The 19,180-nt window shown below is 42.1% G+C and overlaps 2 protein-coding genes and 1 long non-coding RNA gene across 7 annotated transcripts in view; 2 read left to right on the top strand and 1 right to left on the bottom strand.

The window, feature by feature from the left end:
- EIF2AK2 (eukaryotic translation initiation factor 2 alpha kinase 2) overlaps nucleotides 1–19,180 on the bottom strand; it is a 117,557-nt gene that overhangs the window by 9,750 nt on the left and 88,627 nt on the right. For 4 of the 5 annotated variants that reach the window (XM_053937436.1, XM_053937440.1, XM_053937439.1 and 1 more), the window contains 6 exons: nucleotides 9,481–9,607; nucleotides 5,921–6,035; nucleotides 4,614–4,783; nucleotides 2,994–3,096; nucleotides 1,187–1,269; nucleotides 297–387 (listed from right to left, as the gene is read on the bottom strand). In XM_053937436.1, coding sequence (XP_053793411.1) covers nucleotides 297–387; nucleotides 1,187–1,269; nucleotides 2,994–3,096; nucleotides 4,614–4,783; nucleotides 5,921–6,035; nucleotides 9,481–9,584 — 666 coding nt within the window. In that variant the 5' untranslated portion in view covers nucleotides 9,585–9,607. Of the gene's footprint in view, nucleotides 1–296; nucleotides 388–1,186; nucleotides 1,270–2,993; nucleotides 3,097–4,613; nucleotides 4,784–5,920; nucleotides 6,036–9,480; nucleotides 9,608–10,953; nucleotides 11,013–19,180 lie in introns of those variants that run through there. The other variant, XM_053937437.1, reaches the window with a different exon arrangement.
- LOC128785180 (uncharacterized) lies at nucleotides 3,655–7,147 on the top strand. Its single transcript, XR_008429786.1, has 3 exons — nucleotides 3,655–3,729; nucleotides 4,718–4,803; nucleotides 6,902–7,147. It is a non-coding gene; the product is annotated as an uncharacterized LOC128785180 (long non-coding RNA).
- NANP (N-acetylneuraminic acid phosphatase) lies at nucleotides 14,377–18,571 on the top strand. The gene is made up of 2 exons (XM_053937445.1): nucleotides 14,377–14,554; nucleotides 14,755–18,571. The coding sequence occupies exons 1-2, from the start codon at nucleotides 14,465–14,467 to the stop codon at nucleotides 15,448–15,450; spliced, it is 786 nt and encodes a 261-aa protein (XP_053793420.1). The 5' UTR covers nucleotides 14,377–14,464; the 3' UTR covers nucleotides 15,451–18,571.

Raw genomic sequence — 19,180 nt, 5'->3', positions numbered from 1 at the left:
TGAATCTTAGCTCAGTGTTTTTCACATATGCTATGCATTACATTATCATTGCAAAACCATGCATAACATTATCATTACAAAAAAATGAGCTTAGTTTGACCCTTTTCTTGGGAGCACTGGCATTTGTTAAACACTACATAAATTTGATCCACAATACAGAAGGAAATGACTAATGGTTAACACTACTGAATATTCTTAGGAGAAATGCATGTATTTTCCAATGATTAGTGGATAAGAAGCATGCCCTATTCGGGGTCTAAAATGTAATTATGAGGAAGACTATTTTCATACTATACCTGAGAAGGTGGAGGCTTTTCACATACTGCCATGTCTTTCATTTTTTCTACCAACTCTGCAGAAGAATCCGCAAAGCAAATGCTGTTTTTACTGAAAAATAAAGGACTATTTTTAGGTGAAAATAACACAATAATAAATAAAATTATTGTCACAAGAAAAGAAGAAGTACCAAAAAATCCACAGTTTTTTAAAGCAAAACCTGAAAAGGCATTAACAATCATGACTGCTTTAAACTACAAAACATCCTGCTTGAAAGCCAATAAAATAACAACACTTTGTAATATTCTCCTTTATTTCTATTATTAAATGAGTCTATGATACCTAGAAGATAGAAGAATGTAAAAGTGGTAGTAGCACTACAGGTAAACTGCTGGTTCTCAAATCACATATCAAACTTAATGTATGCTCAGTTTCTTTTGCTAAGCAAATTTTTCCCTTTGGTGGAAATGAAGATTCATGTAGAATGAAAAAAGGGGGAAGAAAAAAGGGAGAGAAGAAAGCAGCACAGTACTGAAATTGAATTATACTGAGTTCACAAGAGTGTCACAAGAGGAAAATGAGTGTTAAAATGGCATGAAATAATGCTATTGAATGAGATAGAGTAATCCATTTACATCACAGTAAAAATGCCTCTGAAAGAACTACCTATGCCAAAATGTGAATAAATCAGAAAGCTCTAAACTTACTATACACTATCCCATACAGACTCACATAAAACTGCACAAGTAGAACAAACTTTGCTCTGAAGTTTAAAGAACAGAAGTTAAAATTAGATGGCTTTATACTGCAATAAAACAATAAAATGATATATTTTATTTAGAATTAGAGCACATTACCCTCTAAGATTACTAAATATATTGTTATCACATTAGCAGTGAACCCAACTCACTCTGAGTCAGAGTCATCTGGCACCTGAGAGGAATTGCTATATTGGCTAAACGTACAACTGCCATTAGATCTTTCGGTTTCCATCTGGAAAAAAAAAAAAAAAAAAAAAAAAGAAAAGCCAGAAATTGTTTAACAAAATCACATAAACAAATCCCTAGTGCAAAATATGTCATCCAGAGAGGGCAGAGGGAAGATTCCAGGGTCCTAAGAGCAAGTTGGTAACTGTATTAAGCATTCAAAGCCCTGCAGAAGAAAGGCATCTGCCCAATTTCCACCCAGAGAAAGGAAAAACACAGGGCCCTGTCACAGTGAGTGTACTATTTACAAAAGTGGAGTCTGGATTCTATTCAAAGCCGGGATAACAGTAAGAGTTATGAAAAGCAAATATCTTCGTTGTTTGCTGCATGTACAACTGCTGTGTGGAAAATGAGATATATGTAGGCTTTGGTATATGTAATCAGCAGAACTGAAAATCTGAGTCAGTACAAATTGACATTCGATGTCTTCAGCATGAAAACACTGCAAAACTCATAACTAAATCAGGGTTGAATAAAAAAAAACTTATCCCAAATACTTAGAACTTCTTCCCCTTCCTCTCACTACCTATGTCATAAGACCATAAAAGTAACATTAAAAGCAACAACTACAATGGATATAGACCACAACCTCACAAAAAGCAAAAAAAATTTCTCTCTTTTTTTTATGTTTCCTGGTATTCTATCACAGTATCATGCACACAAAAACATAGGGTTTACATTTCAATGAGCCCCTTTATTTAAATAAACCCCTTTTTTTAAATACAGGAATACTGGACCATCATTACTTTTTGCCAGATTACATTTTGTTTGTTACACAGATATCACTGAGAATTAATAAAAATTAAAACCAAATCAAAATAACCCACCCCAAATTTAGACTAATTGTTATAAAAGTTCTGCTTGAAGTAATAAATTTCAGACTTTGATGAAAATTAAAATATCCCTGGGTTTGCAACAAAGGAAAATATTAAGAAAGACTCCTAGAGCTATAATAGGACATTATTAATTACATGATTGACTTAAAATCATTTTAAAAGCACTGAAAATTCACAGTAGCAGGCAAATAATTTTAAAAGTACTTAAAAGTAAAAAAGGCTTCTTCCCTTCCCTATACTGCCATCCTTTCCTTTAAACTACACTCCATTTAGTTAGTTCATATGTTCTGTCCATTTCAGAAGTGGGTTTGGATCACTATTGGAACTCTGATAGTTTTTTGCACATGTGGAAGTAACAGTTGGCAACATGAAGACAACAGCTCTGCTCTCCAGAGGATGGTGTCAGCACTTGTTTCATGGGACTCTGCCTTGGAACACTACAGAAGGTAAGTCCTGCTGGTTCTGACTCCTGGTTTTGCCTCTCACATTACACAACAGATTTTTGATCCAACAGAAGACAGTAAAAGAACTATGTTCATAGCCTGCCAGCTCAACAACACTGCACACAGAAGACAACTGGTATACGAGTTGGAATTTAAAAATTTTTAAAATGTGCACATCCTTGAATGACAACATCAGACCTATTCTGAAACACAGAGAGATATCAACTGCTAGTGTTTGTTTATTTTTTTTTAATCCAGAACTGAATATAGAAGCACAACATAAATTCTACTAATAGAAGCCCTACCAATATACTAAAATATGGATCGTTCCCCTCTTTAATGAAATCCATAGAATTTGCTTTTAAATACAATGAGGAAATTGGTTCAAATATTTAAACTTCTGTGATAAGGCTAAATACAGCACATACTGTCAGAGGGCTTTCCTTATTTACCTTCTCATATGCTTCCTTTGCAGCAGCTTGTCTTGCAGCAGCTACGGAAGGTCCAGTGCCCCTTCCATACAAATGACCACTAATTGTACAGCTAACAGTATACCTGTAAAATACAACAGGGAATTGAGTCTTATATGCCATATGACAAGTCTTAATTTAATGGTTTTTAAACACTACAATCAAGTGACTTTATAGAATAGAAATCTGAAGTATACATCTTCATGACAGCGTTTTCAATATACATTTAATCTAATTAATAATGATAGGTAACTAATTTGTTGTGCCTTAAAGATAACTCACTTTCAGAGTGAGCCTGGAACAATCATGGAAAATATTTTTCTGGGAGGTATTGATTAACACCTGGAGGGCAGCATAGTCATTGGTCACAGCCAACAGAGCTTCCTGAAGAAAAAGTCCTGATTTCCTTCTATGACAGGGTATCCCACCTAGCTGATCTAGGAAAGCAAGATGATATAATCTTTTTAGACTTCAGCAAAGCTTTTGATACCATCTCTCAGTGTCCTTCTGGTCAAAATATCCAGCACACAGTTGGATAACCATGCCTACATGATGGGTGAGCAACTGGCTCACAGGTCAGGCACAAAGGGTTACAGTGAATGGGATGACATCAGAATGGGGACCTGTCACTAGGGGGGTTCCACTGGGCTCCATTCTCAGCCCTGTGCTCTTCAACATCTTCATTAACAACTTATACACAGGACTCAAAGGACACAAAGTAATTTTGCTGACATTACTAAACTGGGAGGAGCGGTTGACTCCCTCAAGGGCAGGGAAGCCCTGCAGAGAGACCAACATACTAAAATTAAGAGATGGGCAATCACCAACCATGTGAAATTTAACAAGGGCAAGTGCTGAATTCTGCAGCTGGGATGGGACAACCAAGGCTGTGTGTACAGACTTGGGAACAGGAGGCTGGAGAGCAGCACTGTGGAACGGCACCTGTGTGTCCTGGTCACTATCAAGTTGAACCTGAGTCAGCAGTGCTCTGGCAGCCACGGGGGCCGTGTCCTGGGATTGATCAGGCACAGCATCACCAGACAGGCAAGGAAGGGGATTGTCCTGTTCTGCTCTGAGATGGCCTCACCTCAAGTCCTGTGTGCAGTTTTGGGTGCCATAATATAAAAATGACATTAAGCTACTGGGGAGAGTTCAAAGGACAGCAACAAAGATGGTGAAGGGCCTTGAGGAGCAGCCATATGAGGAGCAGCTGAGGTCACTTGTCTCTGGAGGAGACTGAGGGGAGACCTCACTGCAGTTACAAATTCCTCATGAGGGGAGGAGGAGGGGCAGACACTGATTTCTCTCTGGCAACCAGTGACAGGATTCAAAGAGAAAGCATGAAGCTGAGTCAGGATAAGTTTAGGTCAGATATCAGGAAAAGATTTTTCACCCAGAGGGTGGTTGGGCACTGGAACAGGTTCCCCAAGGAAGTGGTCATGGGCATCAAGTCTGACAGAGTTCCAGAAGCTTTTAGATAATGCTCTCAGGCAGATGATGTGACCCCTTCTAAAGATTCAGCTAATATGACCAAGGATAACTAATGGTAGCATTAGTAAACACAAGTATTAGAAGGAAGCAGGATGGTAAATTATATCTTACGTGGGAGCATGGGCATCTCCAGTACGAATTTTGTTAGAATAATCAACTATTTGACCCGTCCTTTGTGAAAAATTATTTAATAGGCTGACATAATTTTTGTCTAGTGCAGGTGATGAGGTTGGTTGACTTGTCGTTAACTCTGCAGCTGCCATATTTGAGGGACTCCCATGCTATAAAACAAACAAAACAGGTAACTTGAAAACTTAAGCTTAAAAATACATTAAGATAAACAGAGCACAAGAACTAATATAGCTGCAAGGTTTGTCCGCATTTCAAAACACTCTTAAGAAAACCCAAGTTTCCATTAACTGAGGCCTTTGTGGACTTTGTGGACAGACATCCCAAGCAAAATTATTACATTTTGAATAAACACAAACCTGGCTTTCCAACTACTACACTTTTGCCTTTAACAACCTCTCACCATGCCTCATCCCACCCCCTTTAGGAAAATATAGGGAACAAGTGGTGAAGAAGGGATGGCAGCAGGATGCTGCTGATGCTCAACTTCGTATATTCAACTTAGCAAGGGCTGCAAATGCTCCTGTGTGTGTTCAAGGGGGGAAGCAGGACTCTTCAGCTGTCTCATGATTAGTCAACATCAGTAACATATCAGCAGACATGCAGCAATTGTGTTAAAGTAATGACAGTGACACAATAAAAGCCAAAAAAAGGTAAGGAAAGATTTCACCCAAAAGGTGCTAAGAAGCATTCAGAGTCAAAAAGAAAAATAAAGAACAGCAAATAAAGAAGCGTAAAACACTTGGCAAAAAACTAAGGAGCAAAATTCAAACCTAGACTTAATCAAGGAAGGATAGAGTATATAACTAGCTATACTGTAAAGAATATAATGAAAAGGGAAAAAAGATGAATTAGAACAAGTGAAACTAAGCAATTTCATTAGCAGAGTGGCAACAGACACACTGAGTAATACCCTGCAAATGTTTTGAAGACATTGAATCATTGAACAGTTGTCAAGATATAAAAGGACCACTGCTCACTTTGGATACACCAAGGAAACTTAACAAAGGCAAATACATTTCCTTATCCTCCTATAACAGCAGAGGAGGAAACACAGTATTAGATATCAACCCTATAGGAAAAAATAAGGAAAACAATTCAGTGATAAAAAGTAGAAAAGTGATGAATAAGACAGAAACAAAGACAACTTGAATAATTAGAGACTGTTTCAAATTAAACAACATTTTATCAAAAGTCTACTTTCAGATATTCATCTTCAACATTTACTATATTACATATGATGTACACTGCATAGTAACCCCCAAAACTTAATCCTATTATTTACTCACCTGTTCCTCAATCATTTCCCATGTTTCTTTTGCTGCTACTGCTTTTGCTTCTTTTTTACTTTTACCAGTGCCTTTACCATATTCCTCGCTGTTTATTTTGACAACAACTGTGAACCTGCAATGAAGGAAACTTGTCTAAAACATTGCTACATTTTCCCACATATATACATTAATAACCTTATCAGATTAAACTTTGGGTTTATTATCTATAAAGCACTATAGGATACACTATGGGAAGTATTGAAGGATTAATGTGTTTTTATTATATCAAACCTATGATTATCGTAATTCTTTAGTATATTTTTTAAATTTTCCTCTCTAGTCACAAGTGCATGTACTTTATTAGCTCCAACAATACTTTTAACTGCTTAACTGCTTTTTAAAATCAAAATAATTTTAAAAGCATAAGAATGAATGAGGTCGGCATTATTACAAGCAAGGTTGCAAAGCCCTAACACCAGGATACATCTCAGCAGTGTGACACTACACAGAGGAAAGATTAGCTAATTTTGGTTTCATGAAACCAGATGTGACATTACATTCACCTTTAATACCCTGTGATGTACACTCCTTAATAAGAGCAAAAACCATGTCTGGTGCTTGTGAGACATGAATTTAAAGGCAGTCATTAAAAAAGCCCCACCAAAAAAAAAAAAAAATTACCAACAAACAAACAGACACAAGCCCCAGTCCTGCCTTTCTGTGCTCAACTGCTGATCCCTTCCCCTTCTGTCCCTCTATTCCACAACTGTGCATGTCCTGCTTCCCAGATGGCAACTCCATGAATCAGAATGGGAATCTGATGCAGCTCGGGACTGACAGTACTGGATCTGGCTGGGATGGGGTGAACTTTTTTCAGGGCAGCTAGAATGGTGCTGTGTTGTGGCTTTGGGACTAACACAGAGTTAATGTTTTACCTACTGCTGAGCAGTGCTTGCACAGCACCAAAGTATTTTTCTTTTTCCCATTCTGGCCTTCCAGCAAGCAGAGGAGGGATATGTGAGAAGCTGGGAAGAGACACAACCAGAGCAGGTAGCCAGAGGGATATTCCATGCCATATAACATCATGCTCAGCAATAAAAGCTGGGAGATGAAGAAGGAAGGGGGGATACCCATGGCTATAGTGTTTACCTTCCCAAGTACACATCGGACATGACGAAGCCCCACTTTCTTGGAAACATCTGCCAGCTGATGGGAAGGAGTAAGCAACGTCCTTATTTTGCTTTGGTCACACATCCAGCTATGCTTTGTCTATTAAACTGCCTTTATCTTGATCCACAAGTTTTTTCTCCCTTTCACCTTTCTGATTCTCTCCCTGTCCCACTGGGGGGAAGTGAGTAGTTAGCTAGGGGTTTCACTGCCTCCTGGGGTCAACCCACTGCTGTGCCCTAATGGTTGCATGCCCTAATGGTTGCATTTCAAACGAATCAGTCCTTACAGATCTGACTTGTCCTGCAGCTGCAAATCCCCTAATGTTTCTGATACTGCCCTTGCACAAAAGGCAACAGAGGAAAAAACAACAACTGGATTTCTGCCTTTGGCAGCAGCACATACTTGCACCAAGTTAAAGTGACCATTAGAGCCTCAGAGCACCTCTGTGCTTCAGATTGCAGCAGAGCATGTAAATGCTCACAGACAAGATGGATTCACAGAGTCAAGGTACAGCACCATGAGCTCCTCTGTGGGAAAACTGGTCTCAAATAATGTAGTGACTTTAGGAACTCACTTTTTTCATTATTCCAACCTCATTCTCCACTTCCCTATAATGAAATGTTTGGGTGGGAAACAATGAAGATGCAGAACAGTGCTTGCTCTCATTGTGTAAGCAAGGCTTAACAAGAAATCTTAAAGGGGCAAACAGGAGGAAAAGGCACACTCATAGTGTGCCATGTATTTTCTACACATAGGAAACAACAAAGAAAAAACAGAACATGTAAGAAAGGTTGTTCTTTGGGAAGGAGTGTGTCAGTTAACCCATACCTAAGTGCTGAATACTACACACATTCAGCTATGACACTGCATCCAAAATACACCATTTTATTTAAGCATCCCAAGGAAATCTGCAGCGAGTCTCCATGACCAAGTTGAGGACTACCTGCAGGAGCAATACATGAGCTGGTCATAAGTGTAGAGTCATTCACCATGAACCCCAAATTAATAAGCAATTCCCAGACTTGACAGGTTTAGGCAGGACTGACCTAATTGTCCACTCTCTGTGTTCCCAGACCAAGAAAGCTCAGGCCTGAGCCACCCTGGTCTCCTTTAACCTCCTTACATTGTGTTCAGCACTGGCCCTGTCTGACCCAGTACTGGAAGCAGCCACAGCACCAGAACCATGATAGGATGGGAGGTATCCCTGCATCATGCCTCAGACACTTCAAGGTGATTTATGAGATTGGACACAGCACAGAAGAGTTAGGGAGCTAGCTCACAACCAGCAGTGATCAATGCATCCAGTTAGCAGTCAGAACACTGGGAAAGAGCAGCATAACGGGACTGAAGGTTTACAGCACACATCACTTAAGCCAGACACTTTACACTGTATCCTTGGAATAGCCCAAGTTACCCAGGATTTTCCTAGATACCACTGTCACACAATGGGCTGAATTTCATTTGTGAATGTACAGAACACACAGAAAAACAATGAAAAACCACAATAAATGGAATAAACAACTTGGAATGTATGTAAGTTTTGTCAGTCCCATGGCATCACTTTTGTGTGATCACAGCTGTGGTCTTTACTGCAATAAGGGTTACCTTTTTGAATTACATGAGCCACATGGGTAAAAAAATAAGATAACTGATTAATATTTGAGATCCAGATAATATCTATTAATTTATTCTGGGATGGTAGATGGATTTAAGAATAAATCTGCATAGACAGTGCTATCTGACAACATGCAACACATCTAAAGAAATGTATTATTAGCATAAGGCTTGTCTTCATGCAAACTAGCAAAAAAAAATTTAAAAATCACACAAGGAAATATTACAGATCTTGAGTACCTACAACCTTTGTCAAGGGAAAAAATACACTATATCAATGTTAAAAAATATATTCCATCACCTGTAATTGTCTCTAAAAGGGAAAGTAAAACTTCTTAATCAAAAGACCCTTTTCTTGTCAGAGATGTTAAAAATATACTAGACATAAAATGTTAGCACACAATCAGTTAATACACCCAACCTTTCTGATTAGAAATTAACAATGCTTTCTAAACACTTTGCTTTGTAGCATTTAAATCATAAACTGAAATTCTTGCTGTAACCCAATCCACCTTCTGAGAGGAGATACGTAAGATACAATAGAGTTACTAGTAAGCAACAGGTGCATTGCTGGTACTCTCTGAAAAAGAGCCATCACCCTTGAAATAAGTTTTCTCCTTAAACTGTATCACATGGTATCTTCCCCATGCACCTACCATTCAATTCATGGTTTCAACCAGCTTTCGCACTGCATGCGTGCTTTTGGGAAATTAACATTTGTGACTGCAAGCTTTACACAGTTTGTTCATTGCAGGAAGAGCCCTGCTAGCTCTTGGCATGCAGAGTAAACTTACTCAGGATCATGCGATGGGCCTGTCCGCTTGACGGTGTCATAATCCACTGTAAATTTATGCATTTGACAGTAATGGTTGATCTTCGTCATATACTCACGATCCATTTTGACACAATCTTCAATTGACGCTGCAAAATAATTCAAAGATATATCTGTTACTCTAGATATAGAATAAAGGCAGACCCTAATCCTGGTAGATAGGTCACTGCTGTTATGAATGAGGTCCCATACGCACCAATTCCATAAAGCACAAACTTAAAATTTAGCAACAATTTTAACTGAGGTTAGCAATTTTAATTGAGATTAAATAATACAATCAGATATAATTCAATAGTTACAGAAAAGAAATTTGGCAGTGGTTCAGATAAAGCATAAGCAAAAACCAATCAATCGGGGTACGGGGAGGGCTTCCCACCCTGCCTCCCGTACAAAGGCAAAAGGATCCAAACACAACTTATAGACTGTATGCTAATACATATTCATCAATAGTTCCCATAAATCGCCTCCTATTTTCGAGTCTTGAAACCTATGTCACTCTACTGCACAGTGCATGCTCCCATTGTTGCTATGGGGTCTTCTGGTCTCTTCGGGGGTCTTCCTGGAGGAAGGCCGAAGGTCTTCTTCACATGTCCCCTGGATAACCCGGCAGGTGGCGCATGCGCATTAAGCTTGGTGTTGTATACAAGTAAGCACTATGTCCCAATTAAACCTTACTTATTTCACAGCTAAGACCACTATTTTAGACTCCCTGTCTGGAATGGTCCTAACTTTATTCATATTCAAGGTCGATCCTGCTCTGGGATCTTTTAACTTCAGTTGATGCCAATTTTGGTTTGGGAGCCAGTTTCTGACTTCCTCCATTCTCAAGGCCGAATCCAATTCCTGCATCCTGTTTCCCACATGTATTCTTGAAGAAACCCATCTGCTTCATAATACTAGTTACATATGCTTTTCCAATTATTTTCCCAAATTATTGATATAATTACAATTATGTTAGCACGAATCACATCCATTTATAACACTGCTATAATACAAAATAGAAAATTGGTGCCAATAACGAAGTTCATGGGAAACTAATTCGAATTTCTATTTCAAATGATTGGTCTGCAAATGTTTTGGAAGTCATTGCTAGCAATAAGGGTTTTAGAAACCAGAGTGGAGAATTCAGTGATTAGAGAAGATTTCTTAGCAGATTTCTTGACAGAAAAAGATTGAATTATTCACTGATTTCTGTGAGAGGAAAATAATCAGTAACGTTTCTCCAGAATTAGAATCGGTTCCTGCAGAAAGGAACCCGACGGCACTTAACATATCCCTTGGAGCAGCGGTGGCGCCAGGCGCAGCCTCACGGACCAAAGATGACCCCAGGCTGCCGCCACCGAGCGTGGCGGGCCAGGCCTCCGCAGCCGCCCTGCGGGCACCCCATCTCGCACGGACCCCTGCCCTTCCTCCCGCGCCCCCGTCCCGCCGGTACCTCCGAGCCGCTGCCGACGCTCCGGTCCCGCGGACGCTGCAGCAGCCGGCGCGGCGCGCAGAGCCCGCCCAGTTTCGTTTCCCGCAGCGCCGGCCCGCGTTAGAGCGAAAACGAAAGCGAAAGGCAGGCGAGGGCGGGACAGCCGCGCAGGCAGTGGGGCGGCTCTGGGCCGCGGCGAGCCGCGTTCCGCCCCGCACAAGGAGCGGCGCCTCCGCCGCCTGCGCTCTGCCGAGCGCTCCTGAGCTTACGGGGAACCCCAGGGCTCCGAGGCAAGCGAGCGGCTTCGCAAAGACCTGACCCCCAGGCCTTGCCCCTGACTCGCTGGCGCCTTGTCCTGTTACAGTAACCACACGCTACGGCTCAGCAGCACGGCGAGCGGCAGATACATCCAAACCCCTCAAGCATAAGAACCCCCACGGTTTTATACCCTCAGAGTCTCTCCCAGGGCGTCATGTCCCACTCTTCCTTCTCGTCTTCTCCTGCTTCCCTGCTCTGTGTTCACACATCGCACTGGCATCACCTTATCCAAAGGGTCGGCAGTCACCAGCCCCTGCTTGTTACTCTCAGTTGTCCATTCACCTGGCTGGGGTCACCTGTCTTCACGTCCTTTGTTATCCCAAAGGCTGGAATTCATGGTCTCAAGGTTCAACCAGGAGCCCAATCTGCATTTCAATCTGCGGATTGCAGGCCAAGACACCTGGGTAAGAAATATTCCTCAACACATTGAGCTTGATATATATTATAGGTATCACTAAACATGAATGCACTTCATAATAAATCTCTTAGTGGGATAAAGGAAAAAAAAAGTCAGCCACCAAACTAATAATATATACTGTGGAAGTGGGAAAGAACAAGATTAGTTTTCAGGGGCTACATATAAAGGATGGAGCAGATGACTTCCTGTGCACACAGGTCACCTACTCCTGATCGGCCAGATTTGATTCCCATCCCCTGCAAGGTCCCTCTCCAGCAGAAACCAGACAGCTGTAGAAAAGGAAAACAGCAGTAAGCTTTACATCTTCCTTAGTATGAGGAAACAGCTTGGGCACCCAGGAAGCTCACCTGCTCTCTCATAGTGCTAACACAACTAAAAAGAAACCCACTGAGATACCAGTGGAGATGCAGGAAAAAGCCATCAGAGAGTTCCAAATGTTGAACTCCTAAACATAATCATCTTGTAGCCAAAAAAAAAAAAAAAAAAAAAAAAGGACAAACTATGATATCTATGATATGAGTCAAATTATTCACAAATTATTATTTATGTATGGACAACAAATTTTCTTTGGAAGTAGGGCCCCCTGGCTGGGACAGCCTGCACGGACCGGTGGGAGGGACATGTGGTGATGTCAAGAAGTGTTTATGATGTTCTTCCTTTTTAGAAGATACCCAGAGCAATTCATTGTTTAAAGATAGCAAACTAGCATTCTTACATTATCACTTCTAGAATGTGCACTCTATCTTATGTTTCAGCTTGTCTCCTACTCAGGTTTCCAGTGACTGTTCTTTTCCTGGTTCTCAGCTTCTGCAAGGGGTTTCTAGCCTCTAGTGAGCCTGCAGAAAAAGGAACAGGAGAACAGGCAGGAGAAAGTAATGCACTTGCTGATAGATAAACGGTCCAAATGGTCTTTGAAAGCACAAACATTCATTTTATGTAAATGTACCTTTTTCCAAAAGTACACATAGGCTCCACTGCTCACTGTCTGCATTGCACGGCTCTCTGAAACAAATGCCATCTTCCTAAGTAGTATGAATTGTAGAAATTCAGCTATTTTTAATCACGCTTCTGTGTAAATTCTGAAAAAGAGTAATTCAGTAGAGGCACATGAAATCCACATGCCTAACAGCTTTTGTGTCTTATCAAGCAAAACTAGCACATTTTATTAGAGCTGACTAGAGTAACTTCATTAAAACTCTTCTTATTGCCTTAAGTACAGGATCCTCAGCCATCTCTGCTTCTTCTCAGAATCGCCCTCTCTCCTTAAAGGCTTGTCTTATGTAGTTTTACTTGCCATATGCCAAGCTTTTGGGAACAAATACTTTGGTCTTGCATGTGATTCAATGTCTTCTATCAGAGAAGGAGATTGCTATCAAAGGTTCGGTTTTTAGAACTGAACATGACCTGGAGTGAACTTCTAGTTTTTTAGTAAGAGACAAAGTTTCCTTTAGCTTTGTGAATTGCAGTTAATGATTAATGTCTAATCAACATTAGCAGTATTAAACACAAATCAAATTAAGAAAATTTGCTAGATGGCTGTTAAAAAATACCTTGTGATTCTCAAAACATTATCAACAAACAAGCCTGTTAAACTTCACCTTGGGGAAAGTCATCAATTCTGAAACAGCCTTTGGTAATATATACCTAAAAATCTTTTTCTATGAAGCTGTTCAGGCTTTCATTTGAATGCCTTTGTGATTCACTTGCTCTATAAAATATGCCAGCCCTACTTTGACCTTTGGAGTTTCAAATAATCCATGCTTATACAGGTTCTCGAAATAGTGGAGTTACAGTGAGTTATTGACTTTGGCTTTATTAGGAACAGTTGCTGACGGATGATTCAATCCCCGTGCTGTGGCTGTTGTGCCCAGAGGTAATTGCAGAAGGACATGCTCCAGAAAGTAACAGGGAAGCCGGGAAAGCCGAACTGAACCAAATCTTTTGCATGCGCATCCTCTTCCTCCTTCGTGCAGGTCCCTGTTCACGGAATGCTTCGGAGTGAAAACCTACAGACTTCAGCATCTTTGGGAGCCACGCTGCAGGGACCTGTTTGGTGCCGTTCCCTAAGGCTGGGACAGGTTTCCCCAGCGGCAGTAGCCGCTGGCCTGGGCTGGCACAGCCAGCCAAGCTGCCGCCAACAGCCGTGAGCTGGCAGGCCTGCCCAGGTGGAAGCGCTGCGAGGGGAATTCTTTCACGGCAGAGCTGTTCCCTGGCAGCATCTCAACAGGTTATTTTCCAACCAGCTGCCAGCTGTCCCGTTGCCTCATCCAGAAAGCATTCCAACACAGAGAAAAAAAAAAAACCAAAGCAAAACACCAAACATCGAAACACATCCCAAATACCGCGGCGCGGACCCACCCACGCCACACCCGGGGCCCCGTCGAATCGCTCCTGCTCCCGGGCTCAGCTGCCGCCCCGCGACTCCCACTGGTAGCCGGGGCACGGGAGCTCCCGCAGCCGTTCTTCCCTGGCCGGCGCCACCCCCAGCCCCCACGAACTCTGGGATTCGGGCAGGGTTTCCTCACAGCCCATTCCAGAGCCCTGCGCGCCTTCAACCCTCCCTTTCTGGGGGGGCGGGAGGGTATCTGGGAGCGGCGAGCTCCGCCCGCCGCCCGGCGCGCTCCGGGCACCGCCGTTCCCGCCCGGGCCCCGCCCCGCGGGCCTGACGCGAGGGGCGGGCCTGGGGCGGTCCCGGGCGGACCCGCCGCGCTGTGCCCGGCACGGGCGGCTCTGCCGGCGGCCCGGGGTGCTCCCCTTCGCCGTCCGAGCGGGGCGGCTCTCGCGGGAGGCGGCGCCATGGGGCTGCACGGCGTCAAGGCGGTGTTCTTCGACCTGGACAACACGCTGATCGACACGGCGGCGGCGGGGCGGCGCGCCATCGAGGAGGTACTGCCCTTGTCCCCTTTCCGACGCGGGGCCCGCGGCCACCGCGGCTCCCGGCCCGGCGGCGGTGCCGCGCGTGTCCCGTTCCCTTCGCTGCTGACACGCGGCCGGGCGCCGCTCCCGGGAGCGCGCCGCGCGTCCCCCGCAGCGCCCTGACGCGCGCCCCCGCAGCGCCCTGACGCGCGCCCCCGCGTCCCTTGCAGGTGATAAGCGCCCTGCAGTCCAAGCACCACTACGGGGAGGGAGAGGCCCGCGCCGTCTGCGATAAGGTCCAGGCCAAGCTCCTCAAGGAGTGCCACGATCCCGCCAAGATGTGCATCACAGACCTACGGATTTCGCACTGGGAGGAGGCGATCCAGGAGACCATCGGCGGGGAGGCGAACCGCGACCTGGCGGCCGAGTGCTATTACCTGTGGAAGACGACGCGGCTGCAGCACCTGACGCTGGCCGAGGACACGCGGGCTATGCTCACCGAGCTGCGGAAAGGCCTCCGCCTGCTGCTCCTCACCAACGGCGACCGGCAGACGCAGAGGGAGAAGATCGAGGCGTGCGCCTGCCAGCCCTACTTCGATGCCATCGTCGTGGGGGGAGAGCAGAAAGAGGAGAAACCGGCGCCATCCATATTTCATTACTGTTGCGATCTCCTGGGGGTGCAGCCCGCAGAGTGTGTGATGGTCGGTGACTCTCTAGATACAGATATTCAAGGAGGCCTGAATGCTGGCTTGAAAGCAACGGTCTGGATAAACAAAGCAATGATTGCCCCAGTAGATACCTCCCCCGTACCTCATTATATTATTTCTTCTGTACTGGATCTTCCAGCAGTTTTACAGAAGATGGAGCACAACATTAATGCTAAGTTAGAAACTGACCATGTGGCTAGTAGCAAGGAAGCACATTGATGATGGTTCCAGCATACAGAGACCTGCTGAGCTGTTAGGTGACAGATTGTCTTTTAAAAAGTCTGACCCTAGGAGTTTGAACTCATCTATGGTCTCTTTTAAACAGCAGAGGGATGAATAAGAGCACAGTTGTCAGTGAAAACAGGACAGAAACACAGAATTATTTGATTTAAATTATGCAAGTGCAGCTGATTTAAAGCAACTGCCTCTGTCTGGAAATTATTTTGACAGACTGTGGCAGAAGTCTGTCTGTCTCTGACCTAAGTTGCCAGTCTCTTGTTTTTACAGTGGAAAAGAAAATTTGAATGTTCTGAGCTTTCACATGCTTTGCTGACTTGTAAGATTAGCAGAAGCTTCAGTTTTGACCTTGTGTGCAGTGCGTAAGAGAAGGTGAGAAAGAGAGTGTGGTACAATCTGGTAAATCTTCACAACTGACCTACAGTTTATCTCAGGAACTGGAGTGAATTTCATTGTTTCTCAGAGTATTAGAAATGCTCTACCTTTGATCTTTTTTACAAGTTTTAGAATTTTTTTCAGACTTTGCAGTGGTTTTTCTTTTATGGAATTTGTATCGCTTGCCAAAAGTACTTAAACGTACATCAAAAATTCGCTTTTTTATCGGGGACCATTTATCAGAGGGACTTGATGAATAAGCTTCTACTTTATATTATCTTGGTGCTTATGCAGATATGCAGTATACTTGTAATTCAGATTATGATTTTTTTGTTGAAATGGATAAAGCAGGGATATTTTCAATAGTGTTACTGTACTGTAAGGCTCTTCAGAAGCTAATATCATTGTTCTGTCTGATTTTATCAGTGAATTTTGATCAGACATTTTGGAGAAACTGTTTTTGTTCTTGCTCAGGTGTATGATTACTCAGATTCAACTGTAGATTCAGTGGGTTTTTTTGACTGTTTTAATGGCACTGCTATATAATCCCTCCTTACTCTAGTTTGCATGTGTAATTCATGTAGTTTATTCTGGAGAAAATACAAGCTAATTGTCTGTAAATGGCTCTCATTACTCTCTTCCAGGAAACTGGAAAATTATGTCCTATGTATTACAGTACTGTATACAACTTTATAAGGGATATGTGATATTTCCACTACATGTAGGACATGACTCTCTAAAACAGTAAGGTTTCTCTTTCCCAGATCATTACATCAATTAATTTTTTTCTGTGCCTCATATTCTTACTACATAATGGGGAAGTATTCTCATATTAAATGGAAATGTAAGCACTCATTGGCAAGTCTGTGGTTTTCAACCCTATTTGCTATATATTCACCAGGATGAGTATAAGACCATATATGAAAAGTCAAATATTATATTTTAGACTAATTCATGACAGATCTCTTGAGAACAAGGGTATTAGGCTACTGGCAGAAGAGTGTCTGGCATGTGGGCAGCAATTAGAAGTACAGAAACCTACTATGAAATGGGTGTGTAGAAGAAATTCTGTATACAAAAAACATTCATGTCAAATTCAACAAAGGAATGTAAGTTAATGCAGTTATGTCTTACATAGGATGACAGAGTTAGTTTAGAGGAGACTGTTACTGGTTTGGGTTAAATTATTTGACACGGAGTTTAGGTTAGATCAAAATATGTTGCTCCTACATTGAGGAGGGGGAGAAAAAGAAAAAATTTGGAACCCCTTTCCCAGCTGTCCATTAGAAAAGGTAAAGCAGTCCACATTCCTTGTCTTACCTGGCCAAGACTGTTGAGACATCAGGTCAAGGAAGAGTACAGAGAAAGACCCCGCCTATTCCTTTGAGGAAATGGGCATATACTGAAAACAATCCAATTACAGTAGTACAGTAATGTGAACCAGTGGCACTGACTTGTCACACCTTCTGAAGGAAGAGGCCTAAGTTAAGATTTTTGTTTGCATTTGAGGAGCATGGAAAGTCACTGGTTTAGCTGATAAGCAAAGCATTGCTAATAACATTTCTTAGAACTGATGATGAAGACAAGAATAATGAAGATCATTGAGCCTGTCAGGGATACTGTTAAAAATAGAAATGTATCCAAAACATTAGAGGGATCCCCAAATCTAACCATACCATCTAATACAAAAGCAACAACTTTGCTTACAACAGCATCCCAAAGGAGCTACAGGGTAACTGACTCTGCCTTGTTTGCACAGCAGCAGAGTAGCAGAACTTGGGTCAGAATGAGGTTTCTGATACAGCTGATATTTAAAATAACAAATAATAATAACTCACAAGTCTGTCTGTGGGCTTGAAGAAGATGTAGATACATAAATATATAGATATATATTACACCAGGTTACCATTTTTTAATCTGAGGCTCATATTCTCTTGCCACTGCATCATTCTGAAGTGACATGCTGAGCCTGCTTATTGTATAAAGGGTCTCTTGTTTTAGAAGAGACTGCTCTTTGTTTTGCACATGGCCAGCCACTTCTTTTCATCTCTGACTCTGAAAAACCACAGTAACTGCACACTCAGGTGACAGTGTGGTCTGTAGAGGCCACACCTGAGTATATTTTTCCATTTCTGAGTTCTGTAGCAGGCTGAATGTGGCTACTGGTGTCCAGAGAGGGGAACACTGTTATGATGCTTCTATAAAACAAGGAGAAACAATACAAGACTTTTCTCTCTATCTAGGGCCATTCTTAAACGCAGTTACCCAATAAGCTGGATTAGGTGTCTGGAGTATCTCTAAATACTCAAGATATTTTTCTTGGATAGAGCTGTTACAGAAAGGATAATGAAAAATAATTATATCTAGTAAATTGGAAACAAATGTAGTGATGGTATAATTTTCACATCAGAAGCAGGAACAAATCAATTAAACAGTCTAGTAACAGTTCCCATTAAGTTTTGGTTTTGATTAGTGTTACGCTCTATTAGCTAAGTTATGTGGTTTAAACTATATTTCCAAAACATGCAAAATAAAAAGAGGAAAAGGAAATTCCATCTATATTCTTTAAACCTTTTTTTCCAGATAAATATTACCTCCTGAGGTTAATCTACAGTAACTTTGACTTTGTTGAAATTAACTGAAACAATAATTTAATACCAACTATATTCTAATTCTTGATTTAAAATAACCCATGTACTAGTCTAATAAAAGTATTTTGTTTATAAAATGTATGTTTGAACACTCTGAATTGCTGTGGATAAATACAACAAAGGACAAGAGTTCTGTTTGTTTTTTAAAGTAGCACAGAATTAGAATTTGAAATCCATGACCTCATGTTTAGATGTGGTGACTAGGTGTAGTTTCTGTAATTTCAAACAGAGCCTGGAACATAATTACGTGTTTATGAAGATTCATGGCCAGACTGTGGTGAATTGCCAGCTGCAGTTCAGTGGTACTTGAACCTGACTTGCCAAGAATGCCAGCTCACATAAGCCTACATGCCCTGACATCATGGCATTGGCTGCTGCAACAGCATAAGAACAGACTGCAAGTAGAGAAAATCAGTAAATACAGAAATCTCAAGTCCAGGGAACCCATTCTGGCAGGTTATGGGTGCACAAAGCCATATCTGAGCTATTGCTACACTGGGCTCTGTGACTTAGGAGAGGGGGAGAGTGGGAGGTTGCTCACTTTGTGGCTGTTTTGGCTGCAGAAAAGCAAGCTGCTCCCTTACTGTTTTCTGTTGGGTAATAGAACAAACAGTCCGTCTTCTGGACCTGTGGAGATAGATGGAAAGGTAGAAAGGTACTTTAAGTCACTGCAGATGACTTAAACA

The sequence above is a fragment of the Vidua chalybeata genome, chromosome 3 (genome assembly GCF_026979565.1).
Source record: "Vidua chalybeata isolate OUT-0048 chromosome 3, bVidCha1 merged haplotype, whole genome shotgun sequence".
NCBI classification, from domain to species: Eukaryota; Metazoa; Chordata; class Aves; order Passeriformes; family Viduidae; genus Vidua; species Vidua chalybeata.
The sequence above is the reverse complement of the archived record's forward strand: the minus strand, read 5'-3'. Positions and strand labels throughout refer to the sequence as shown.

Excerpts from the sequence above, each read along its gene's own strand:
- NANP (XM_053937445.1), top strand. The coding sequence starts at position 14,465 with ATGGGGCTGCACGGCGTCAAGGCGGTGTTCTTCGACCTGGACAACACG. Across the intron at positions 14,555-14,754 it reads GGCGGCGCGCCATCGAGGAG|GTGATAAGCGCCCTGCAGTC; the intron begins GTACTGCCCTTG and ends CGTCCCTTGCAG.